This window comes from Crinia signifera, chromosome 7, assembly GCF_055691185.1.
Source record: "Crinia signifera chromosome 7, ASM5569118v1, whole genome shotgun sequence".
Classification (NCBI taxonomy): Eukaryota; Metazoa; Chordata; class Amphibia; order Anura; family Myobatrachidae; genus Crinia; species Crinia signifera.
In genome coordinates this window covers 47,309,500-47,336,613 of record NC_139223.1, presented here as the reverse complement: position 1 = coordinate 47,336,613, position 27,114 = coordinate 47,309,500, and the positions used below count along the sequence as shown (strand labels likewise).

At 43.9% G+C, this 27,114-nt stretch overlaps 2 protein-coding genes across 5 annotated transcripts in view; one reads left to right on the top strand and one right to left on the bottom strand.

The window, feature by feature from the left end:
• NLRC3 (NLR family CARD domain containing 3) overlaps nt 1–11,101 on the top strand; it is a 35,123-nt gene extending 24,022 nt beyond the window's left edge. The window contains exons 9-19 of the mRNA XM_083152968.1: nt 1,656–1,739; nt 1,893–1,976; nt 3,358–3,441; nt 4,380–4,463; nt 4,544–4,627; nt 6,047–6,130; nt 6,274–6,357; nt 7,196–7,279; nt 10,083–10,166; nt 10,271–10,354; nt 10,740–11,101. Of these exons, the coding sequence (XP_083009094.1) occupies nt 1,656–1,739; nt 1,893–1,976; nt 3,358–3,441; nt 4,380–4,463; nt 4,544–4,627; nt 6,047–6,130; nt 6,274–6,357; nt 7,196–7,279; nt 10,083–10,166; nt 10,271–10,354; nt 10,740–10,830 (931 nt within the window). The 3' untranslated portion in view covers nt 10,831–11,101. The remainder of the gene's footprint in view (nt 1–1,655; nt 1,740–1,892; nt 1,977–3,357; nt 3,442–4,379; nt 4,464–4,543; nt 4,628–6,046; nt 6,131–6,273; nt 6,358–7,195; nt 7,280–10,082; nt 10,167–10,270; nt 10,355–10,739) is intronic.
• The window catches only part of LOC146020122 (clusterin-associated protein 1-like), a 57,846-nt gene continuing 41,746 nt past the window's right edge, over nt 11,015–27,114 (bottom strand). For 2 of the 4 annotated variants that reach the window (XM_083152969.1, XM_083152971.1), the window contains exons 9-13: nt 17,685–17,757; nt 17,132–17,245; nt 16,156–16,205; nt 11,755–11,811; nt 11,015–11,479 (exon numbers count right to left, since the gene is read on the bottom strand). In XM_083152969.1, coding sequence (XP_083009095.1) covers nt 11,303–11,479; nt 11,755–11,811; nt 16,156–16,205; nt 17,132–17,245; nt 17,685–17,757 — 471 coding nt within the window. In that variant the 3' untranslated portion in view covers nt 11,015–11,302. The remainder of the gene's footprint in view (nt 11,480–11,754; nt 11,812–16,155; nt 16,206–17,131; nt 17,246–17,684; nt 17,758–27,114) is intronic. The other 2 variants (XM_083152970.1, XM_083152974.1) reach the window with 1 other exon arrangement.

Here is a 27,114-nt window from a genome sequence, read left to right as displayed (position 1 = left end):
CAACAGTGTCTAGGTCGACAGTGTCTATGTGTTGACTTGGTTGACATTGATAAATGTAAAGACAAAGGATTTTGTGGTCTCAGACAGCCCTGAATTGAATGTGTATATTCCAAAATATGATACAGGGCCAAACAGGGGCGGATTTATGGGTCATGCAGCCCCTAGGCACAACTTTTTTGGCCGACCCCCCTCTCCTTTTTAGGAGTGAAGGGGGCTGGGGCAGAGATGGGGGTAGATAGAGGGAAAGATAAGATAGTGAGAGGTAGGGCAGGTGGAGAAAGCACAGAAGAGATGAGAGAAAAATAGAGACGAGGGCTGGGAAAACAGAGAGGAGAAAGGAGAGAGCGCGCAGGTATTAGGAACACATTTTATATATGTCCACCACTTCCCCCCTTCCCCTTCAGTACAGGCTGCCTGCACTGTGAAGCCCCCCTCTTCCCCTTCTGTATTGGTGGTACTACAGTGTACCTGAAAGCCATTGCAGCACAGGGTCAGCTGCCGGGGTTTCAGGGTCGCCGGCTCCTTCACTGGCTCCGGCAGCTCAGCTTTTCTCCCTCTCACCAGCGCTGGCGGGAGAGCATGGAACGGCGCATGCGGTGCTGGAGGTAGGAGGGCAGTACTAAAGTCACGCCGCTGGAGTACAATGGGACCGTGGCTCACTGGATCTGGTGGCTCCATCTCAACAGCGCCGGCAGGGGGGGGGGGCATGGAATGGTGGCGGCGCTAGCGTGACTTCAGCTGCGGTGCTGGACGGGGGAGAGCGAGACAGGAGGTGCCGTTGGGCACTGCCCTGCAGCAGGGTCAGCATGAGACTGGGGCAGTGCTGGAGGGGAGGGGGGGGGGGGGTTGTGGGGGACTCAATATACTGCAGAGTATGCTGGGGGTCTTTCTCTCACCAGCCCCAGTGAGTGGAGCATGAGCTGGTGAGAGGGAATGCATCTGCGGTGCTAAGGAGGGAGAGCGGGGCGGGACTGCACTGCCCGCAGCACTATATTGAAAAAAAAAACTTTAAAGGGTGCAGGGGAGGGATTGCCAGATGCCGCCCATAACAGGTGCCGCCCCTAGGGGCCAAATGTATTAAGCATTAACAAGTGAGTGGAGAGTAATAAAGAGAGACAAAGTACCAGCCAATTAGCCTTTAACTGTCATTTCTCAAACTGTAACATTGCAGCTAGGAGATGAGTGGATGGTACTTTATCACTCTCCATGTTATCACTTGTTAAATGACCAAATTAACGTTCTTGAACAACAATAAAACATGGATAGTACCTCTTTTATGTGTCCCTCTGCCAAATGGCCGCTGAACGGAAGCATACGAGAGGAACTATCCATTTTATTCCTGCTTATTGTATTTAATGAGTGTAAGTGGGAGGGGGAAACATACATCTCTGCTGTGGGACATATTCTCCCCTGCCAACACCTATCACATATACTGTATTCATAATACACAAGCTGTGGAGTGCGATAGGCAGAAAAGGTCATCCTCATTTACACCAGTTACAACTGTGTGTAATGGTTTACAATGCTTTTATATATAAAAACGTGTTGTCGTGTCATTATTAATTGGTGTCTTAATCAAGTTATACTTTGGGGAGCCAGCACCCAGATCTGTATCTCTGGTACTGATCTGACTCTACTACTATGTTACCCAACAGCATCAAAAACAACAACATTGGGGTGGAGGGAACAAAGAGTCTGGCAGCGAGCCTGAAGGAGAACCAGGTGCTACAGGAGCTGTGGTAAGTTCTCTATGTACACCTGTGAGTGTTAGTGCCCAGGCTGCAAGATCAGAGGATGTTTGCCCAACTGATCCACACCCTTTTCAACGAGGTTATTGACATTTGTATTTGTCCATCTCCACCTGCTTCGACCTTCTTACTGTTGTGTTGCAGGTTATCGAGCAATGCCCTGGGGGACTTAGGAGCGGCAGCCCTAGCTGAAGCACTCACAGCCAATTCAAGTTTAAGCACCCTTGAGTAAGTCCCATCCCATGTGGGTAGAGATAAGTAATCTGCAGCGGTGTTGGTAATATGAGGGCTAATGCAGGAGATTGATGGCAAGTCTCCATTGTAGGTGAACAAGTGTACTTTACATACTGTAGTTGTAGCTCAGTCAGGGTTCTAGTTATGTCCTAGTAATGATGTAAGCAGACGAAGGTTCGGTCGCTGAGCCCATCATTACAAGTATAGTAACAGGGGTGAGACCTGAATGTCTCATAGGAAGTTACATTCTACAAACTGGGGAATAGCTACTTAAGGTATTGTTGTACTGACCATTCCCTGTCTTCAGGTGTTGGATTAATGATCAGTGTTTCCAGTTCTTGTTGGGTTGAGTAGGGGCTGTCAGAAGGACTATTTGTGGTAAGTTGTAGTTATCAACAGTTCTTGTTGGGTTTAGTAGGGGCTGTCAGCAGGACTTGTGATACGTTGTTGTTACTAGCAGTTCTTGTTGGGTTGAGTAGGGGCTGTCACCAGCAGGACTTGTGGTAAGTTGTAGTTATCAGTAGGTCCTGTTAGGTTGAGTAGGGGCTGTCAGCAGGACTTGTGGTAAGTTGTAGTTACCAGCAGTTCTTGTTGGGTTAAATAGGGGCTGTCAGCAGGACTTGTGATAAGTTGTAGTTACAGTATTAGTAGGTCCTGTTAGGTTGAGTAGGGGCTGTCAGCAGGACTTGTGCTAAGTTGTAGTTACCAGCAGTTCTTGTTGGGTTGAGTAGGGGCTGTCAGCAGGACTTGTGATAAGTTGTAGTTATCAGTAGGTCCTGTTAGGTTGAGTAGGGACTATAAGCAGAACTTGTGATAAGTTGTCGTTACTGTACCAGCAGTTCTTGTTGAGTTGAGTAGGGCTATTACCTGGCTACCCCATTTGAATATGTCTGTACTGAGAACCCTCTTTGTAGAGGTATAATTTCATATATATATATATATATATATATATATATATATATATATACATATATATATATTCAATGCTGACTGAAGTCACCTCTGCGTGCTTTCAGCGGGGCAGCCTTCTCCTTCCTAGATGTGGACAATACACAGATTATTCCGATGCATACTAGCTGGCATTATCTGTATTGTTTTTTATATTGGATCTTATTGCTCTAGGTCAGGTAATTTCTTATAACTGTTTTATCGGTACTTATGTATTATCTGGGCTCCCATGTTAAATGCACCCCATTTTTTCATACCCCTACTATCCAACTACGCATGGAGTTGATTTTATATAGTGTGGCGAGCGCAGCGAGCCACCGTGCCCGAAGCGTGGCGAGCCCCGTGAGGGGACGCGGTCTCATAAGAAAAACGGGAGCCCAGATATTACATAAGTACCGTTTTATCCTTACTGACGTAGTGTGTTCAGTCTGCAGAGTAATTCCATCAGCAACCATGGACTGAAATGCCTGACCTATGGCTTGAGTCAGAATCACCACCTGAAATACCTGAAGTGAGTGTTTTTATATTTTCTGAATACTAGGATTATTAGCTTTATACATTTCTTGATTTAATTTTTGCATAAATTTTATTTCATTAAAACATATTTATAAAAGCCCAGTTCCTTGGAGGGCAGTTACTTTGGGAAAGCTATATGACATGCAGGAGTAATCCTACGTCTGCCTTCCGAATAACATAAATGTGTGCTGCATCTAGAACTGCCCAATACTGAGAAGCGGTCTCTGGTTCCCGCCATTTATTGTCTGTTGCTCAGCTTTGCTCAACTATGACTAAGGGGGTTATTCTGGTTCACTCCTTCTGGCAAATTCCTTCTCAAATGGACAAAACTATGTGCACTGCAGGGAGGCAGATGTAAAATGTGCAGAGAGAGTTAGATTTGGGGGAGTTATATTGTTTCTGTGCAGGGTAAATACTGTCTGCTTTATTTTTACACTGCAATATAGATCTCACTTTGAAGTAAAACCCCACCCAAATCTAACTCTCTCTGCACATGTTACATCTGCCCCACCTGCAGTGCACATGGTTTTGTCCATCTAAGAAGGAATTTGCCAGAAGGAGTGAATCAGAATTTCGGCATGGATTGTGGGTTAGTCACTGGGCATAAGAGCAGCCTTGCACCTTCTGCTTTTATAGTGCTTCTGAATGCTCTCATGTCAAGGCGCACCGACCAACCTGGGGGTGTGGGTGGCAAAAAAACCCGTTGTGGGCGCTTGGACACTTAAATCTGGCCCTGCATACATCAGAGGACTTCACATTGGACGATATACACAAAGATGTTGTTATGACTGGTCGTTACCGTCCATATTGTGTGATGTGTATGCCGCCTCAGTAGGGTAGTACGCCCCCTTGTCCTTTATTGCCCAGTTTGCAGACCCTGTGATGTGGATCTGCCCTACAGTATGTACTCCTGTTTTGCTTCTTGCCCTCCAGCCTACGAGAGAATTCTATCAGCATAGAGGGAGCCCAGGCACTGGCACAGTCACTCCAGAAATACACCACTCTGACCCACTTGGAGTAAGTAAGCCACGGTAATCATGAATTAGGCCCTCACTGCACACACATAAAACAATGCACCTGTATCCCTCTACCTACAGCCTGACTGCAAATCTGCTGCAGGATGACGGAGTGGAGGCTCTCGCTGCAGCCTTGGCGGAGAACCGGAGCCTGGAGTCTCTACAGTAAGTTCCCTCATTTCAGGAAATCTATCATCTAACATTTTTCTGATGTAAAGATAATAAAATATTACCTGTATTATCCGTGGGGCAGCACGGATGGCGTAATGGTTAGCATTACTTACTAACTGTGCTGAGGTCATGGGTTCGATTCCCACCATGGCCCTAACTGTGTGGAGTTGGTATATTCTCCTTGTGCTTGCGTGGGTTTCCTCCGGGTACTCTGGTTTCCTCCCACAATCCAACAATATACTGGTAGGTTAATTGGCTCCCAACAAAAATTAACCCTAGATTGTCTGTGTGTGTGTGTACACATGTGGTAGGGAATATAGACTGTAAGCTCCACTGGGGCAAGGACTGATGTGAATGTTCAAATATTCTCTGTAAAGTGCTGCGGAATCTGTGTGCGCTGTATAAGAAACTGTTAATAAATAAATAAATAATAAATATTAAATATGAAGATTTTCACCAGGAACAGAAATAGTCAATTCTACTTTTCTGTGATGTTCCAAGTAACTTAAATCATATACAGCTGTGACCAAAAGACTTAGAAAAGCCATTATATTAACCATTTGTTGTCTGAGAAGCTTGCTTTTGTTAATCAAAGTGTTTGATTATCATCATCCTATAAAATTTACCCCTAATGGTGTGTACAAACGGGTCAATCCGAAGGCCGCAAATATCAATTCGATATTGGCATCTGTCGGGACCCGGCGGTAGGGAGGGACGGTGCGCGTGCGTGTGTTTGTGTGTGTGTGGGGGGGGGTTCCATGCTGATGATTGATCATTGACCCTCGTTCCGAGATAGTAGAAGTAGACTGTGCTGCACGGTGTATTTCTACTTTAGATTCTGATGCTGCAGGATCGAACCGGGTGCGGGCAAACACGGTAAGATTTGCACTAACTTGCTAACCTATAAGGTGTGTCCACATGGGCCGATCTGGCGACCGCCGATAATCTATCGTTATCCGACAGGGTGCCCGCATCGGCTGGCAGGGAGGGAGGGACGGCATGAGGAGCAGGGGCCATGCTGCTCAGAGATAGTAGAACTAGACTGTGCTACACAGTCTATTTGTATCCTGTCTATCCTGATCGGGTGCTGCAGGATGTCGATACTGCAAATCGCACCGTGTGTACACAGCATTAGTCTCCGTGAGCAATCTCCTTGATGCTGGCAGTGGTTCTATTACTAAAACATGCCCTATCCACATTCCCATACCCCAGCATGTGACTAAAGGACCTACTGTACTACAGGGATATTGGGTGCTATTAAACTACACATAAACTAAAAACAGTTCTAAGTCATGCTGGGATGTGTAGTCCCACAGCAGCTGGAGGACTATTGAATACACGTGACGTATTGTTGAATGGTCGATACTTAGCTATCAATATATTGACATCTTGGCCTTACCATCTCTTTTTCAGCCTCCAGTGGAATTTGCTACAGGTGGGATCAGCGCGCTCCCTTGCGAGGGCTCTGCGGGTAAACCAGTGTCTGCGTTGTTTAGAGTAAGCTGTCAGGGTTCTAAGCAAGCACAACCGTGTTGTAACAGTGAAATGACTTGGTGCTCTGTGCATATATTTATTATTATATATATATAATATGGACAGAATAAGATCTCAGTCTAATTCTGTATTCCTAACCTGATTAGTTTGCAGGAAAACAACATCGGAGATGAGGGTGCGTCTGCGCTATCAAATGCTCTGCAGGAGAACTCTACTCTCTTCACTCTCTAGTAAGTCTTGAAATAAATGTAATGGTTCTAGGTTCTGGCTTTCTCAGAAAGGGCAGATATACTAAGCTTTGGAGAGAGTCATACAGTGGAGAGAAGGTAAAAGCCAATCAGCTCCTGTTATTTTTTAAACACAGCCTGAAACATGGCAGCTAGGAGCTGATTGGCTGCTACTTTATCATCCACTTTATTACTTTCACTGATAGTTCAGAGGGTGCACTTGGCTTTGGTCACACAGCAGTAGTCACAGCTCCTCCCCTTTTCTCAGTACGGACCCTGGAACTTTTTCAGGCCCAGGCGGCCCTTAATCTGGCCCTAGGAGAAGCATGAGGTATAGTGGGGGTGGGAGTATGAGGTGAAATGAACAGATCTATTGAATTGTGAGATAAAAGTAAAGGCAGTAGAGAATTTCCATTTGTTTGGAAACAGGTGGGAGATGTATCAAGTGGAGAAGTAGACAAGTTGTGAAGTTGCCCATAGCAACCACCTATTTTTTTTAAATCGAATTGGTAGCTCTGGGCAACTTGTCCACTTAAATGTATAATACAATTTGCCCTTAATTTATAAAAAAAAGACATGTCCAAACTATGGCCCTCCAGCTGCTGTGAAAATACAAAGTCCCATCATGCCTTGCCACCGTTTTGCTAGTAAGAAATGCTAGAACTATGGCAAGGCATGCTGGGATGTGTAGTTTCACAACAGCTGGAGGGCCACATAGTTTGGTTGTGCCTGGTTTAAAACCTAAAACAGACTTAAATGATTAATATATTGCCTTTATAATGTAATTCATACTGTATAGTGTGTGTGTTGCATTGATTATTAATTAGTGATGATGTCACAGTCTGCAGGGAGCATCCATTGGACACTCTGGGGCACAGTCACTTGCAGAGGCTTTAAAGATGAACCAGAGCCTCACAACTCTCGAGTGAGTACCTTCAGGGTTGTGGTGGTTTGTGAGTATATAAATTCACTTAACGTTTATGGAGTCACTTACTGTAACTTTAGCCAGTACTGAGTTCACATACCTCTATTAATGTTTTTCCCTATTATGGTATTGTACCTTTTTTAGATTATTTCAAAATAATTGCACACCCCTGATGAAGTCTCTTGAAGGAGACAAAACACGTTGTTTTTTTTATATCATCCATAATCAAAGGATAATACCAAAGACAAGAATTAACTGCAAAAAAAGTTTGGTTTTAATGTTTTTATGTATGTATCAATAAATGTATTTTACATGAAAGAAAAATCTTAGTGTGTACAAATTGGACAAATAAGGATTGGGAAAAACAGAAATTATTTCAACTCTAAATATATGTAAGGGCGCCATATAACACTATTGTAGGGTGATATAGATATATATATATATAACCAAAGGAATACAGGTGTCACTCCGGGTCTTGGTGAAAACTTAAACTTCTAAACTTTACTGTTTATGTCAACGTCGTTTCGGGCATAGCCCGTCGTCATGACATTTACAGTGGTGTACAACAAAGTGATATTTATACTTACATACAACCAGGTACTCTCCCCGCCACCAGATGCTCCGGGTCCGGCTCCCGCTGTGACTTCCGGCTCGGTTGACCGGAAGTGACCTCACGCCAGCACTAGGAAGCCGTCCGGGGCTGGGGGAGCACTGTGGGCAAGATACAAATATTATACAAACTGTGCAAATTCCTCATCAACTCTAGTGCTTAAAACCAATATTATACATCAAACGTGACAGCAATGAGAATATATTAAAATACTTTTCTTTAAAACTTTTGGCTGGTGCTACTCAATCTCCTACAATGAAGTGTTTATATTAAGTGGCCACAGGGTGGCACTGTGTCCGTCCTCAATCTCACATCTCCATACGTGTATAAAATTCTACATTGGTGCAAAGATACTTTTTGTTATTAAAAATACTATTAAATACCATTTCTGTCTATTAATTTAAAACCTGATAACTTAATCGTGATAAAATATTGTGATTATGTGAAAAAAATGTCTTCATATTATGTTTGTGAAGTGAATGATTAAAATTATACACGCTGCTAACAACATCATAACTATTTATATCATAGAATGGGTATTAAATTGTCTCATCCTGCATATCTAGTTCTTTGGTATGGTTTGATGTGGCAATCTTGCATTTACAGAAAACAATTGTAATTAATGGCCTCATTTAGGCCTCCTGGGTTGACCGTGTTTAGTGTAAAGATCCACTTGCTCTCTAGGCACCAGGTGCAAGTAAAGCACCGACATGTTTAAGTCTGTATAGTCACAAATGAATTAAATAACTAAGTGCTACACACCTCCGAGATATATAGATATATATATAATCTTCCAATAATCTCCCGGCACTCCAGCTCCCCGAGGGGATATCTTGCTCCGGTGCCTTCCTGCGGGCAGGAATTTCTCCCAATATACAATCCAAAGATACAGATGGCACTCGGAGACTTCAAACAGTTAAATGGTGATAATGATGCTTTAATCCATCATAGGCTACGTTTCGGGGAATACTGTATAGCTAGGAAAAATGAGTATTTATGTGTGTGGCTAAAAAGTGATGATAAGCAGGGGTGTCATGGTTTTATATGAACTGGCATTTACTTACCTGTCTGAACATTTAAGTAGCAAAAAGGGAAAAGTAGGTGTGACCAGATGTATGAGGACTCTGAGCGTAGGCTAACAGGTACTTGCAGTTTGTGCACAATGAAATCAGATGCACAATTAGCCGGGATACGGTCAGAATCCTAGCAGTCGGAACACCAACAGCGGAACCCCGACAGATCCCAGAAGTAATTACTGGGATTAGACACTAGGAAGAGCTCTAGGGTGACATTTAATAGGATGAGATTTTTTTGAAATCGCCAAATTAATGAGATGCTAATTTTTGCCACGAAATCACACATTCCGATGTGGCGATTTAGTAACGCTTGAACTCGCATCCAGAAGTTTTCCCATTATAAAGTATACAAATCGCATATTTAATGAGATGCGAATTTGGGAAAGCCGTTACTAAAAATCACCGCACAAGCAGATCAGGTTGTGATGGGCGAATTTGACAGAACCATGCACAGATCATTGATATCTGTGCATGGTTCTATGTTAAAAATATGTGTAAAAGTTACAATTTAAAAAAAAAATTGTGTGGGGACTCTTGGACCGGTCCTGGTTCCAAAATATGGGGGACCCCCAGTTTTTTTTGTCCCCCGTATTTTTGGAACCAGGACCGGTCCAAGCGTCCGGGGCTGGTTTCAGAAATATGGGGGACCCCTACGCTTTTTGTCCCCCATATTTTTGTAACCAGGTCCGGCTGAGACCCCAATGGGCCCCGGGCTGGTTATGCTCAGGAGGGGGGGCCTCACGCCATTTTCACCCCGATTTTTTTACCACAAATTTGCCCACTGTTATGACTAAAAATCTCACTTTTTGGCCCAGAATTCGCAACTCATTAAATAAGCGCATTCCGGGGGAAAAAAAAAATATTTTAAAAAGTTCGATAATGTGCGATTTCGGAAAATGCCATAAAATCACATCCTATTAAATGTCACCCCCAGGGTTTGGGTTGTAGCTAGAACCACTTCTGGGCTGCAGCCTCTATAACAGATAGTGAATGTTGGGGCCCTCAGATTGGTCAGAGCGACTGTTTATAACCAATCAGGATGCGGATGTCACTTATCCTACACGTTTACCGCAGTCTCCTATGTAGAACAGTAACACACAGGTCTGTCTCCCTACAGTCTACGAGGGAACAACATAGGTCTTAGAGGAGCCAAAGCCTTGGCTGGTGCACTGCGGGTTAACCGCACTCTGCAGACTCTGAAGTAAGTACCAGCTGACGGATGGACGGAGGTGGGGGGTTTGTACACTGTAAGAAATAACTATTACAGCCAATTTAATTTCTCCATCCATTTCTCTTATTTTTCAGTCTGCAAGAAAACTCCATCGGTCTGGATGGTGCCATCTGTTTAGCCAACGCTATCTCTGGGAACCGTTCTGTTACCTCTCTCAGGTAAGTTCTCACATTATCATGCATGCACTAGCAGTGTTTAGCATATATATTTATCAAAGGGCCCATTCTCCTATGGAGACTGGCCACACCCCTACGCATGGGCCCCAATCACAGCATTTCTCCGATGGGAACTTTCATTTCCAGTCTGACACTGGATACAGCGAATCGTCATCCCTAGCAAGATCAGCCCTGTGTTTCGGAACCACATTCTGCAGGAAACCCTACACCGGTCCATTCATTGTAATATGGACATCGGAGAGTCAGCACTTGGAGCTAATTTTAGGGTTGGCAACACTTCCGCCAAAGCACTGTACCTGTGTTTATTGAGTTGCACGTGTCTCAGAGTTACTGCTATTTAATACTGTGTATGGGCTTTGTCATTAAGTTTGCAGGGGAACCACATCAGTCAGTCTGGAGCCAAAGTGATTTCTGATACCCTGAGAACAGACGCTCCACACTGTAAAGTGGACATCTGAGGGCCCTGTATGGACCACTGTGAGAGGACAGACGGATACCACTACTGCCATTCTGTGCACAGAGCAGCCATCAGGCAGAGATAAGGAGGGCGCAGATTGTAGCGGACACCATACATTTTGTGAGATGAACATCAGCCTGTGCCTTAGTCTGACTAATCCGTAATAACAAATCACACCAGCAGAATAATCAAGAAGTTGGGTTTTATTTTTTAAATACTTTTTATCTATAAAATGAATACCGACTTTGTTATAATAAATTATTTCTCCTGTACTTTGTGTATAATTTTGTTTTCGTGTTCATGTTTTTTTACCATTATAGGAAAAGTTTTTTTGTTAATTTTAAACAGATGAGTCTTCATCCACTATTGCTGCAGTCCCTCGTGGCACTCCAGGTCATGTGACTCTATTAGGCACAGCAGATGGAAGTCACAGGAGGTATCGCAGGGTGCCACGCGTGGTCCTAGTCCCTTGTCTAGAAATCATTGTCACTCTCCACAAATGACTCAGTTTGTTGCGGTCGTCGGCTGGGCTTGTGCAAGTTTCTGCCAGGCCCTCTTGCCCTCATGAGAACCGCCTCCTCCTCGTCATCATCATCTTCATCATCATCGTCTTCGTCATCCACATCCATCTCGCTATCATCCAATCCATCCTGAAAGAAGATATAAGCTGAGCATCTGATATGTCAAACATAGTAAACACATCTCCCATAATGCAATGGTGTGGACCTGATCTGTAACCACTGCCGCACCCTGAGGGCTCAGTAAGGACAGATGTGTGACTGGATATATAGGTTGTGGTCACAAATGGGATCACGCTAGTCTGAGGATGCAGAGAACCAGATCCTGCGAGCTACATTGTTTATGCATCAGTGTCTTGCAGAGAAGTGATGCATCCTGGGTGGGGGCATAGGGGACATGTACCAACCTGCTCCTGGCCTCCGAGAGCCTCCGAGCTACTTATCACGGCAGGACTGGCTCCCGCCTTCAAGTAATGACAGCAAGGAAATAAAAAAAACAACACATGGATACAGATATATGCAAAGAAGCGGATTACGAACTAGCAATCATAGATAATATGAAGTAAGTAAAAGAAAATAAACCGAAAGATGATAAATCATGAATAATATAAATGAGCCATTACCGGATAACTTGAAGTCCATGTACATGAGTTAAAGACACAGCAAATACATGTATATAATCCTTCCTCACTGGTGATTACAAAGCACTGAAACTCAGGATTTTAAATGTGACATAATTTAATGTAAAAAAAAAACATACAAAAATTATGACCAAGACCCACTTTCTCTCAACACTGCAGGAGTGATATAATTACTTACAGTATATCACAGAGATATAATATATTTACCCACCCCACACCACTATGTACTGGTGGTAGAGGCTGGGGTACGGATGACATAATTACATTGGTGGCACAATTATGTCACCAAGCTCCGCCTCTTCTCAGTCATAACTAACTAATATTCTGAATAGTCTGGGGATATCAGAGGCCACTAAATGTGCCCCAACTCTCACATCCCCACAGAGATACTCGGCAGCACCTTTGTGTGGTAGTAGCAGGTGTATGGGGACCAGTGGGATCACCAGGACAAAATGCACTACAAATGATATGGCCCATAGTGGTCATTGTCAGGCTATAACTAGATAATACCATAGTGCATGATGGAAAGCAGCTAAGCATTTCAGGGGTGGTGGATATAATGCTCCTCCATTCCAGGGTTGGCCGTGAGGCTCCCGGAAATCGGGACCGCCTCCCGCCCCCCCCAGGAAGGCGGGCAAGCCTCCCGGAATCTCCCAGACTCCCGCAATTCCCATTCGGCAGGGGGTTCGCAGGGACCCGATGACACAAATCGTGTCATTGTGGCCTTAGTTTTTGTTTTTTAACCGTATAACAGTTTCACAGCTGAATACTGATTCCTGAACTGGGTGGTTTAATAAAATGGCATTAAAAGGAGAGGTGATAATCATGGGAGACTTTAATCTACCTGATGTAAACTGGGAGCTGCCTGTTGCAAGTTCCACCAGAAGTCGGGACATGCTGAATTCCTTGCAAGGAGCATCCCTCCAGCAATTGGTGAGGGAGCCCACTCGTAAGGACGCAATATTAGACTTAATACTTACAAATGGTGACAGAATATCTGACATAAATGTGGGTGAAAATCTGGGATCCAGTGACCATCAAGCAGTATGGTTCAAAATAAAGACAGAGACTGACTCATCGCACACAAAAACAAAGGTGTTAGATTTTAGGAAGGCTGATTTTGTAGAGATGGGAAACTCTGTAAGGGATTCTTTGGCAGAGTGGAAGAACTCCGAAGGAGTGCAGGATAAGTGGGAAAAATTAAAAAGTGCAATTCTAAAAGCAACAGAACTTTGTGTCAAAAGAGTTAGGAAAAACACAAGAAAAAGAAAGCCATTGTGGTTTGCAAAAGAAGTAGCAAGTATTGTGAAAGCAAAAAAGTTGGCCTTTAAGAAATTTAAGCAGACGCAGAAGAATGAGGACAAAGAGGTGTATCTTGTTAGACAGAAGGAGGCTAAGAAGGTAATCAGATGTGCAAAAGCACAGGCTGAAGAGAAAATGGCCCAGTCAGTGGGTAAAGGGGGGAAAACTTTTTTTAGGTATATAAGTGAAAGGAGAAAAACAAAAAGTGGAATAATTAGGCTGAAGACAGAGAGTGGAAGTTTTCTTAAGGGGGACAACGTAATAGCAGATAATATTAATAATTATTTCTGCTCAGTATTCACTGCTGAAAGAGAGGGAAGGGGCCACAGTTAAGTTGCAAGTATAGTCAGAAAACTGAGGGAGAGACAAGTACATTTACAGAGGAGAAAGTCCTCACAGAACTCTCAAAACTGAAAGTGGATAAATCAATGGGGCCAGATGGGATACATCCAAGGATACTAAAAGAGCTTAAAGGGGAGCTGGTAAAACCAATAACAGAATTATTCAACCAGTCACTAGCTACTGGAGTAATCCCAGAGGACTGGAAAACAGCGAATGTAGTCCCACTGCACAAAAGTGGAAGCAAGGAAGAGGTAAGCAACTATCGACCAGTGAGCCTTACATCAGTAGTAGGGAAATTGATGGAAACACTCTTAAAACAAAGAGTTGTAGAATATCTCAAAACCAGCAATCTACAGGATCCAAAACAGCATGGGTTTACTGGGGGAAGATCATGTCAAACAAATCTTATTGACTTTTTTGACTGGGTGACTAAAGTAATAGATCAAGGTGGGGCTGTAGATGTAGCTTATCTAGACTTTAGTAAAGCTTTTGACACTGTCCCACATCGCAGACTGTTAAATAAACTTGAAAGCTTGGGATTGGATTCTAAGATAGTTGAATGGATAAGAGCGTGGTTGCAGGACAGAAAACAGAGAGTTGTAGTAAACGGAGTACAGTCAAAGGAGGGAAAGGTTACAAGTGGAGTACCCCGGGGATCTGTACTTGGACCGGTGCTTTTAATATCTTTATTGGTGATATTGCAAATGGAATTGAGGGTAAAATGTGCCTTTTTGCAGATGACACAAAGGTATGCAACAGGGTAGACACACCAGGAGGGGTAAAACAAATGATTGAGGATCTAGGCAGATTAGAGAAATGGTCAAGAGAATGGCAACTACAGTTTAATGCCAAAAAATGCAAAATCATGCACTTGGGTCTCAGAAATCCAAAGACTCAATATAGTATAAATGGCACTATAATGGAAACTACTGAGGAAGAGAGGGATCTAGGTGTCACTATTTCAGGGGACTTAAAAGCAGGTAGGCAATGTAACAAAGCAATGAAGAAGGCAAGTCAGATGCTTGGTTGCATAGGGAGAGGTATCAGCAGTAGAAAGAAAGAAGTAATAATGCCACTGTATAGGTCATTGGTACGACCTCACCTAGAGTATTGTGTTCAGTTCTGGAGGCCATATCTCCAGAAGGATATAAATACATTAGAGACTGTACAAAGAAGAGCAACTAAAATGGTGCATGGCCTACATCACAAAACGTACCAGGAAAGACTAAAAGATCTTAATATGTATACTTTAGAGCAGAGAAGGGAAAGGGGGGACATGATAGAAACTTTCAAATATATCAAGGGCTTTAACAAGGTACAGGTGGGAGACATTCTTCACAGGAAGAGGAGCAACAGAACACGAGGACATGCACTGAAACTAGAGGGAGGAAGATTCAGGGGAAATGCGAGGAAGAATTTTTTCACAGAAAGAGTAGTAGATAAGTGGAATAGCCTCCCAACAGAGGTGGTAGACGCAAATACAGTAGTACAATTTAAACATGCTTGGGATAAGCATATTGATATCCTTACAAAAAAAATAAGGATCAAATATGGTTTGAGGTAACATGTTTAAAAAAAGGGGCAGACTAGATGGGCCAAGTGGTTCTTATCTGCCGTCAAATTCTATGTTTCTGTGTTTTATTAAGAAAATGTGGCATCCATATGATACGGATGATATACAGATCTAAACTATCAGCATATTTCTATACATTTTTTTGTCTTATTTTTTGTCTTATTTTTTGTCTTATACGGCCTACACACATGCCGATATTAAGGCATTTTCTAAGCGATTTTGCTTAGATTTGGCAAAGTCGCTTAGAAAATGCCCTCACATCGGTGTATGTGTGGGGGCTATATCGGCAGCAGTGCGCGTCTTTATCGCTGGCCGAGGTTGATGGACAGTGTCCATCAATCTCGGCATCGGCAGGGTTCTCCCACTGGAGAACACTGGCGCTGTCTGCTCGCTTAGCACACAGAGCTGACAGCTCGCTCTGTGTGTGGGCTGTCAGCTCTGTGTGCTATGCGATAGCGGCGCAGCACAGCCCGACCTAGCATAGCTAGGTAGCCCTGCACACATCGCTATGTGTGTAGGGCCCATTTGACATATTTAAAAATGTATTTAGTGTTTCAGCGCTTTGAAATAATAGGACAGGGGTCTGGACTCTTCTGCAAGTCACTGCCGTTTAAATCATTATTTTCCAAGGTACAGATTGAGACACTAGTAGTACCTTTGATTGGCCACTAGGTGGTGCAGTATCTTGTAGTAAAGACACTTTACAGCTGCAAAAGTCGTTTTCATTTAAAGTTTGGAGGTTAATGAGTCTGTGGTGACAGTGACCAGCTAATAACAGTACTTTATATGTGGCATGGTAAATACTATCCCTTTAAAGTTCTCTAGCTGCTTAAAACCAGGTGAAATGCAGGCAGCCAAAACGCAAAAGCCATAGCTTCTCAGCGTGTTTAAGGAGGAAATTTAAAGCGGCAATTCTATTCAAAGCAAATCACAAAGTGCGAGTGACTGACCTCATCACTGTCTCCTCCAATCATTGTCCCCACAATATGGCCGCCCCTTCCTGTAAGAATACAGATAATCATTACATTAATTTAACACATGCTTCTGCCAACTCTTACAGGATTGCTTGAAGTTTCCAGAATTTTGGAGCGCTCTCTGGTACTCTCAGGATTTTTGGTCAGACTTCCTCCACAGAAGTGGGCAGTCTGGGGGGCACAATGGTGTAATTCTGGCCCCACCCCCTGGTGCACAAGGCCACACATTGTGACATGTTACAGAGGGGGTGCCAGGTTCCCCACACCGTCCCCTCCAGCAGCTCAATACAATACACGATTTAGGAATTGAAGTGGTTAAACACAATGGCAATCTCAATAGCAATAAGGCTGTGCGTTAAGAAAATGCTAGCACCCAGATTAACACTGCAGAATGCATTTCTGAAACTGCAAAGCCCAATAAATAATGTATAACAATACTGCTGCCTTACTTACAACACACCATGCTTGGTAAATCTAAACAGACACATAGAGTGCATGCTAGGGATGACAGCAGAGATTTCAGACCGTTTGGCCTACCAAATATTAAAGAAAATAACATTTAAAGATCTTAAAAGGAGATTTACAATACGTGTATATCAAATGGTTGGATATAAAGCACAAGGTCCAGGCACACTGGGCGATTTTGTGACTTCGTTGGGGGGGGTTGCCGCTCAGTGCATGCACACTGAGTGGCTTTGCCTCTGCCCGATGCTGTCAGGGGGAGGCGGTAATACCAGCAGATGAGCAGCTTTCCTGGCGTGATGCAGGAGCATGCATCACCGATCATTGCCGGGCTGTACACACTGGACAGCTTTGAGCAGCTTTCAGCTCAAAATCACCCCATTTGTGTAACATGACATGACAGCATGACCATTTTGATATTATTGGGTGGCAATTCCAACATAAAAAACAGATGCCGCCACATTCTGTACATTAGAAATCAGTCTCCTACCTTGCATGGGAATGCCACGCCCCACTGGCAGCTTTCCAGGTCTCCTATCCTCATCCTCTGTATCATCAGAGCCATCATCCTCCTGGATCTCACTGTCCGAGTCCTCATTGCTGTCTGGGGTGGAGAGAAAGAGCATTGGGAGGTGGCGGGGGTAAGCCAAGGCACCAATATTCAACAAATGATTCTGCCCACGTTACCCAGGTCCTGACCAGGGTAGAACACAGGCAGGACCTGGGTAGTGGGCAGTGTAAATGGGTATGCCGAGTTGTCCAACCCAGCTCCTGTTTACAGCAATGGAGAAGCCCAATCTCCGGACCGCAGCACCCTGTGGTCAACATGGAGGTTGGGCAGGGGGAATACAGCATCCACTGCTGTCTGCTGAACTGTGCAGTGTGCAGACAGCAGCGGAGGTGAATGGATGAATGGTGTAAAAGGGGTATAAGTGTCAGGATCCGCCGGGGTGTGGTTAGATTTTTGCTAAACCCAATATTCCAGTGTTTGATCTAATACATTATCAGTACTTCCCCCGCAGGTAGCAGAACCCAGCACTTACTTCCTGCCTTCTGCAGCCGGTTCTCCTCCTCTCTCAGCTTGTTCTGCATCAGTCGCAGCGTGTTCTCTGCCTCCTACAGGACACAAGTTATATCATCAGACATCATGGATGGCATGAGGCTCATTACTGTATATGCAGTAGATTGGGCGCTATAAGATTCTGCCAAAGGAAATAAAACCCATCATTAGATGATAATAAGGCAGCACTGACTACATAGAGTCTATGGCTGATACTGTATATATGTAAATCGGCAGAGTGTATATAAGTCCAGTAATAGATACAATATCTATATAACAATAAAGTGAAAATGAATAATTTCCCTTCGGTCTCACAGTACAGAGCAGTCACTCAGTAAGGGCTGGACAGATCTGTCTACGGTAAAGCCCCACAGGCATTTGTGGTGTGAGCAGACTAATGTGGGCGAGTCTTAGTACAGCAGATGTAGGCATGGCCATCGCCGTGGTTGACATCAATGGCGAGTGGACACTGATGGCAGCATGCTATGCAACGGATGACCATCGATGGTTTTACCAATCGATGTACATGCCTGCGGGCCAATCAGATCCGGGCAGGGCTTCACTCATGTAAGGGGCGGAGCTATGCTCCATGTCCTGGCACCTTGGAGGAAAAATAACTATTTGGCTATGCTGTGCCATCGATGTAGTATTACATCGACCATAAACTACACAATTATTGATGGCCATCCCTAAGCAGATGTGCAGCGCAGGTGACTGAATGGTGCTCATCAGGCTGGGAGAGTGTGAGTGGGGACAGGTTTATTCCTTTGGAGAAAAAAAGTTCAGCACTTATCTTCTGCCCAGGACTGAAATGTACAATGTTCCTGTCTCATCTTACACCTCAGGATCTCAGCACTTCTTCCGATACCCAATAATAATCTATAGTCCCACAGGTATCTATCCCTGATTACTACGCCTGCTGACAAACCAAGCCAGCCATAACCAAGCACCCACCCACGGATACTCCACAAGCTGGAAGACAGTTCCTATAGTAACTACAGGGGACCAGACATCTCTTCCTTATCATGGCTTGTCATGCGCCCTGGACTCTACAAAGTCTCCTTTTATATATGAGGCTGAGACCTTCTTTACAAGGTACAAGTCTGGCAGTAAAACCACTTGCACACGGTGTATAATGAGGCTTGTCCTACAGTATGACTACGTATGGCCCTTCTCTATGAGCGTAGAACAGCAGTGACATTCCTTCCCTCGGATATGACCATCTGCCACAAGCGACGGTTGGAGAATACAATTCACTGTTCATGAGCTGAAGCTTATTACTTCTCTAGGGCCGGTGACAGCACCTGGTGCATTACTAAGGCATGAGGCACTGGTAATATCACGAGTTCCTAACTCAAGAAAATGAAGCCTTAGGCCAGACTGTAATAGAGTGATGGAAGATACAGGATCCAGCTTATCACTAATTTAGGAATAAATTGGAGAGCTTTGATTGGTCAGAGCATGGAAGCAACCATGCTCTGACCAATCAGAGTGATTTCATACATTCCTATGTAATGAACAGGCTGTGACCTGTAATTCATGATGCTACATCTAACCGACTAAATTCTATTTCTAATTCAAATTTTTGGTTGCCTGAAGACATAGGAGTAATGTGGAGTTGGAGAGGACGAGCTGGGAGAAGGAGTGTGTTAGTAATTGACAATACTTTGTACTATTACCCCTAAATCCACAGCCTGGGTTTGGGGAATTACCCTAGTGCTGTCTTGAATCACGACACCCTAGAGTATCAGCATTGTTGTCACGGCAGCCTTGGGCCAAAAGCTTTTCAATGATAAATTCTGATATGACAGCAGACAATGTGCTTACATATCGGCCTGGTTACACTCCCAAAGCTGTCCTGTGGGAGTGTAACCCCGCTTCCTTGCTTGTTTGAGGCATCTAATCTGGCTGATAACGGTCTGTACAGCCTGTAACCGCCTGACCCGGGCACATAACAAAGGTTTGACAAAAGCTGCTCCACCCACTACGTCAACGTTCTTCTGATCTATGACCACAGAACCAAAGAACAATGGGGCAGATGTATTAAGCCTGGAGAAGAGATAAACTGGAGATAAAGTGGAGATAACTTGGAAGAGTTAATGCACCAGCCAATCAGCTGTGTTTGAAATATGACAGTTGGGATCTGATTGGCTGGTGCGTTATCTCCTTCCAATTTATCTCCAGTTTATCTCTTCACCAGGCTTAATACATCTGCCCCATAGTCTCCTACCTATCTATGACTGTCAGCGTTACAGTCACCTACTATATGAATACACTTTACAAGAGCTGCCCAAGTGTATTGGGACATTCTCTGTTATATAGGGGCTGTTACTAGCATTCACATATGTAGGTGATGTGTTAGACATTAGTTATGTAACGGAGATCAGACTGTGATCACAGCCAGGACACTGCATGAAGAAAACCAGGTACATTACTGAAAACCTATAGGGAGATGGGCCACGGATCTGTCACCAGTTTATTCACCCATTTGGGTAACCACAAATGTATCCGCACAATTAGTGATCACACTGGGCAGCTGGGCCTTTGAGTGATCCCCTTATTGCACCGTATCTCGCGGTGTTGATGGATTATAGCAAACACAGTCACCAGACCTGTAAAGACACTCAGCAAGATCGCTCAGCACACAGTGCTGCACAGCGATGTGTCAGTGCTATGAGCTGAGCGATCCGTCAGGACCAGTGTTCTCCGGTGAGAGCACTGGCTCTAACTGGCAATTAACTAGATTTATCCAGCATGCTGGATCTTAATCACCGGGCTCTAGTGATGTACGGGGCCACGCATAACTATGGCCCCTAAGCACAGAGCGATGTAGCCGCGTTTTCTAAGCGATTTAGCCAAATGAAGTCTGATCACTTCAAAAATGCCCTAAAATCGCCCCATGTGTAGGCCCCATAAGCCTTGTTCATTTACTGAAATGTAACACTAGAGGAATTTGTCCATGTGACCCCTGACCACATGGCTCATGCGGAATGCCTGTCACATAGTGCACTCACTCCTCTTCTAGGATAAATGGTCTGTCTGCCGCTCTAGTCATTTACTTTAATGTATGTTATTTGGACATAATAATGTGAAAGCACAAAATGACTCCAGATGGGAAAGTTACATGAGGTTAATAATTCTAAGATTTTCTTTTCTCTATCAAGAAGTCGCTTCATACTTGCCTACCTGGCCCTCTCCTTCAGGGAGAAAATGCTCTGCTCCTGGCCTTCCCTGGTAATGTATGATTGCCATCACCTGTGTTGAGCTAAGTAATTGATAAGAAAGGTGTCACCACAGGTGACGGCAATCATACATTACCAGGGAAGTCCAGGAGCAGAGCATTTTCTCCCTTATGGAGAGGGTCAGATAGTCAAGTATGCACTGAGGTTATGGGATTGATTTCCACCACGGCCCTAACTGTGTGGAGTTTGTATATTCTCCCCGTACTTGCATGGATTTCCTCCGGGTACGCCGGTTTCCATTAAGATGGCCGCCGTCACGAAATCCCTATCTATAACATGGTGTCAGAAACTCTCGGAAAATGGCCGCCGGCACCCAGAGACGCAGACACTACTCAATAAGTTTCTGCCTGAAGCCCCGCCGGGACGATCAACGCCCGGCGCATGCGCAGTACGAAAGAAGGTCACAAGCAGCTCTGCATATACTTGGACATGCGCAGTACGCACGCTCGGATGCCGGAAACGTGGCGGAAGTGCCGCGAATCACTAATTATATATACTCTGGACTGAATATGACCGTTTTTTAAATGTCTAAATATAGCGATTGTCTCATTGTATATGGCCATTAACATTGATAGTGCATTGAAAAAGAAAATTAACTGTTTAAGAGTCATTTAGCTCTCTATATCCAATTAGCCACAGGAAGTGATGTCACGCAGCTCTGAGACAGACATACAGGTATAAATACCGGTCTGGCCTCAGTTGCCTTTTACCCCTTGATGAAGTCACATCGACGAAACGCGTTGGGAAACCACTGATCTCCATCCATTTTGAGCTAAGCAAATCTCCTTTATATCTATATGCGTATTTATTGATTTTAGGAAGATTTTTACAATTGTATATATTTTTTATACCTCCCCCATATTTTTGTGTATATCCATTAGCATTTTTGGTACTTGTTTCCTAGCACGGCCACAACGATTTAGATCGTTGTGGTCGTAAGATAAAAAATCGGATCGATCGCATCGCATGCGATTTGGTCGCATACGATGCGACCGATCCGACCGACCGATTTTTCACCCGATTTTTTTTTTTTTTTCTCCAGATTTTTTTCAATTGCCCCCCCAAATGTTACTAAGTGGGCTAGACCCCACGATAGACGTCAACCCGAAGCGTGGCGAGCGCAGCGAGCCCGCGAGGGGCGGCGGTGCGCGTCCTCCGACCTTTTCATTCCCCTACTATCCACGTCGGCGTGGAGTTGAGAATATATAGTGTGGCGAGCGCAGCGAGCCACCGAGCCCGAAGCGTGGCGAGCGCAGCGAGCCCCGCGAGGGGACGCGTATAACTTCACAGGTATACGCGTCCCCTCGCGGGGCTCGCTGCGCTCGCCACGCTTCGGGCTCGGTGGCTCGCTGCGCTCGCCACACTATATATTCTCAACTCCACGCCGACGTGGATAGTAGGGGAATGAAAAGGTCGGAGGACGCGTACCGCCGCCCCTCGCGGGCTCGCTGCGCTCGCCACGCTTCGGGTTGACGTCTATCGTGGGGTCATGGCGGGCACATAAAAAATGTGAAATGGGTCATATTGGCCCATTTCACCTTTTTTATCATTTTTCCCTATGTGAGATGGACTTAATCAAGTCCATCTAATCTTGTGCCATTATAATGGCACAAGACCAACGCGATCCTCCCGATTTCAATGTTAAAAGATTTTTTAACATTGAAGTCTATGGAAAAATCGGGTGAATCGGTCGGTCGCATCGCGGCCGATTTTAATTGGTCGCGACCGACCGATTGACCCGATTTCTGTCATTCAAAGTGAAAAAATTGTAAAAAATCGGCCACATCGTGAGGATCGTGTCCCTTAATTAAGAGCCACGATCACTCACGATTGTGGCCGTTCTAGGAAACAAGTACCGCATTTTTATCCTTGCATTTTTATCCTTGTATTTTTGAATTTGTCCATCTTTTTATACATACTTTTTGTCATATACTTTTTGTCATCTAAATAAATATATTTTTATTTATTAATCTATATACCCAGCCCAGTAATTAGTTGCCGATATCTTTATCTATCTACCCACATATATATATATATATATATATATATATATATATATATATATATATATACATACACAATATTGTTTCCAGTGCACTCACGGTAAAAAGATCAACATGGGCGGTGCTCCCATCAGGCACATGCTACTCAAACATGGTCCAAATCCACATAATTTGAAATCAGGGCACTCACCAAGCAGCAGTATTTCAAGTGCTTTTTTTATTCCACCAAATTCATTTGCTGTAAGCCGACGTTTCGGACCTGTTACAGGCCCTTAATCATGGCGTCCTGTGTCCCACATAGAAGGCAACTGATCTACAAGCCACAAACAACACACCTATATAGGGCAGTAATTAAGCCAATATAATCCACCTGTACAGACAGGGAATACCCAATTACATGTACCTCACCTCAGCACATAACGGGTTAACTCCAATACCACAGGACATAATACCAATATTGTAGATGGAGGGTCTAAATCACAAGAATATCGCTATGAAAAAACAGTGTAAAAATAATAAATAACATACCCAGCGTCTAATGAGCAAATCATAAAGAAAGCACTCACTTCCGGGTGGGCGGTGACAGTCAACTTGTCATTAATGACACCATCAGATATTACACCAATAGCGCCCTCTATCCCTTCAATAGTGGGCCGTCATACTCCTCTCATAGGTCAGTGAGTAACATACTCTGGTGCGCCCTTTTCCAATATGGCGCCTCAGCATTCAATCACATGTTGCGCATGAACCAACTGTTGTGCACCTCACTGAATTCACTACGTGATGCGCGTCACGCGTGCGCGTCATCGCGCATCACACACAGTGTGCGTCCCTCTGTGTATTGTCTCCATATGAATCAGCCTCATACAGGAAATGGGCTGTTATAACGTAAATGTGCGTTCCAACACAATGGAACGCAAATCAGGGGGAGTCTGTGTATAGCCTCTGGTATGTCCTCAAACAATCTGTTTTAGAAAAAACGTATCCCCATAGGTGGTTTGTTCATGGCTTGCAGTCAATGTACCAATAAAACAACATATATAATGACAGACAATACAAACATATGTACATATATAAACATATTAAAAAGAGCAAGGTATACTAATATGGTCACATCAATACTATTCTAACTAGAATACTTTCCACTATCGAGGGTAGACTAGTAATTCACTGAACCATATAGATCCCTAACTATTATATAGCTCCATTTAGTGTCACACATCCACCTAAGAGCCAGCAGTGGCCAATATTTCAAATATTACAGAGGAGGATAAAAAGGATGGTCAAAAAAATGAAAAATTGAGAAAAATTAAGAAAAATGAAAAAATCATGAAAAATGAAAAAATCATGAAAAACTAAGTTCCAAGGTTGAGGATCATAGAAAGCATTTAAATGAATTATATTCATTAAGGCCTCTAGGGCTGATGGTGTCCAGCGAGTATATCCATCTCGCCTCCTTCTGTAGGAGCAATTTTGCTCGGTCTCCACCACGGTCCAGCACCGGGACCTGATCAATGATAATGCTCTTCAATGTAGATAAGGCATGTTGTCTCTCCAGAAAGTGGCGCGCCACTGGTTTATCACTGGATTTAGTCAGTAACGCCGCTCTAATGCTCGAGCGGTGGTTGGCCATACGCTCCTTGAATGAGCTGACCGTCTTTCCCACGTATGTCAACCCACACGGGCATTTCAAAAGATATATCACATGGTCAGACGAGCATGTGAGCCTGTATCTGATCTTAATTTTGCGACCACTTTGTGGATGGTAGAAGAATTCTCCCGTGTTCATCGATTGACATGTGGTGCAACCGACGCATCGGTAGCATCCCAGACGTGTTGTTCTCAGCCATTGGCTGCCAGTTGATTCCTTAAAATTCAACATAGGTCTCATTAACAGGTCACGGAGATTCCTACCCCGTCTGTAGGCAATCATGGGCTGTTTGTTGTTCAGTTTTAGCTTTGGGTCAGATGACACTATATCCCAATGCCTTTTGATATTGCTCCTGAATCTTGGTGCCCCTGTATCATGTGTTGTTGTCACAATCATGCGATCCAACTTCCTTTTATCTTTCGCGGTCTTTTCTCTCTGATGGATCTCTTTAGCACGTTTCAAACTGCTATTTATAATTTGTGGTGAGTACCCCCTTTCTTCGAACTTTATCCACATCTCTTCAACTTGGGCTTGCGTGTTCTCTATATCAGAAATGTTGAGAAATATAAAAATGAACTAGTGAGTTTTAAGAGGAGGAAACTTGAGACTGTGAATTTGGACTATAAACAACACACAGTGTATAGATGGCTTATGGGAGATAATCAAAATAGGCCCCGTAGGAACTACAGACATAGACCAATATACACTGTAGACACCTGTTCCTCACAGTCATCTACAGACAATGATGGGTAATAGGCAACATTTTTTAGGGGAGCGGAGTGGTCCATCCAGGGACCATCAAAGGGGAAACGCCCAAGGACGCCAACGCGGCGGCTACAAAAAGAAGGGGAAGAGGTCAACAGAGCTAAATCCAGTCATTAATATCTCCAATCACACTCTGACTATAGGGGAAGAAAATCTGTTGAGTATGGGATTGGGCTTTGTGCCCATATTCTCACGACCCAAGTTTGACACAGTCATTGATCATTACAGACTAGGCAGAAAACTAAGGCTCAGAGACCACTTCAATGACACTGTAGAGGTCACTGGTGCTACATTAAATCAGGTACTAAAAAGACCTAGTACCTATGACCCCCCCACCAACAACCCCAATATCAAGGCCTTCCTCCGCATGATTGACATAGATCTGAATGAGTGTGTAGATACCAACATGCATGACAATCTTACCCCGATTCAGCGTGAGGCTATTTGTACATTGAAAAACAACAGAGAAATAGTTGTACGCCCCGCTGATAAGGGGGGAGCGGTTGTTGTGATGAATTATACTGACTATCATTCAGATATCTGTGATCAATTAAGCGATACGACAGTATATGAGAGGGTTAGTAAAAACCCGATGTACCAAATCAAAAACAAAATTGATCGTCTGATCGAACAAGCCACTGTGTCTGGCTGGATTGATGATATGGTGGCCAATTATCTTAAGGTTGATGCTCCCATTTGTCCGATCTTATATTCTTTGCCAAAAGTCCACAAGAGGTTGGACAAACCCCCTGGCAGACCTATCATCTCTGCCAGGGGGTCTGTCATGCAACCTATGGCCCAATTTGTGGACCAGATCCTTCAGCCTATTGTTAAAGCTATCCCTAGCTACATTCGTGACACCCCTGATTTCCTTATGAAAATAAGGAACATTGAATTCACAGGGTCAGAGATAATCTTGGCGACCATGGATGTCTCATCCCTCTACACGGTAATACCGCATGTAGAGGGGATTGAGGCATAAGAAATCGAATGATAAAAGCCAATCATAACACACCACCTATTGAATTTATTTGTACCTTAATTGAAGAGGTTTTGACTAACAACCATTTTCTTTATGGCGCCAATTATTATGTCCGCAGAGGGACGGCCATGGGCTCAAATTTGGCCCCCGTATATGCCAATATCTATATGGCGGAATATGAAGAAAACAATATCCTAATCCCATATGGTTGTAACATCATGCAATATTATCGATTCATCGACGACGTCTTTTTGATGTGGCGAGGCACCATGGATACCTTTGAGGAAATGGTTCACAACCTAAATGAACTGCCTTCCCCCATTCGTTTTACCCACACTGCAAGTACCACGGCCATTGACTTTCTGGACGTAACGGTCTACAGAGATGGTGACATGATTGGTACAAAGTTATACAAAAAACCATCTGACCGAAATTCTCTTTTACACTATACGAGCTATCATCCTACTAATTTGAAGAATGGACTGCCAATATCTCAGTTCTTGAGGGTGTTCAGAACGAATTCTGATATAGAGAACACGCAAGCCCAAGTTGAAGAGATGTGGATAAAGTTCGAAGAAAGGGGGTACTCACCACAAATTATAAATAGCAGTTTGAAACGTGCTAAAGAGATCCATCAGAGAGAAAAGACCGCGAAAGATAAAAGGAAGTTGGATCGCATGATTGTGACAACAACACATGATACAGGGGCACCAAGATTCAGGAGCAATATCAAAAGGCATTGGTATATAGTGTCATCTGACCCAAAGCTA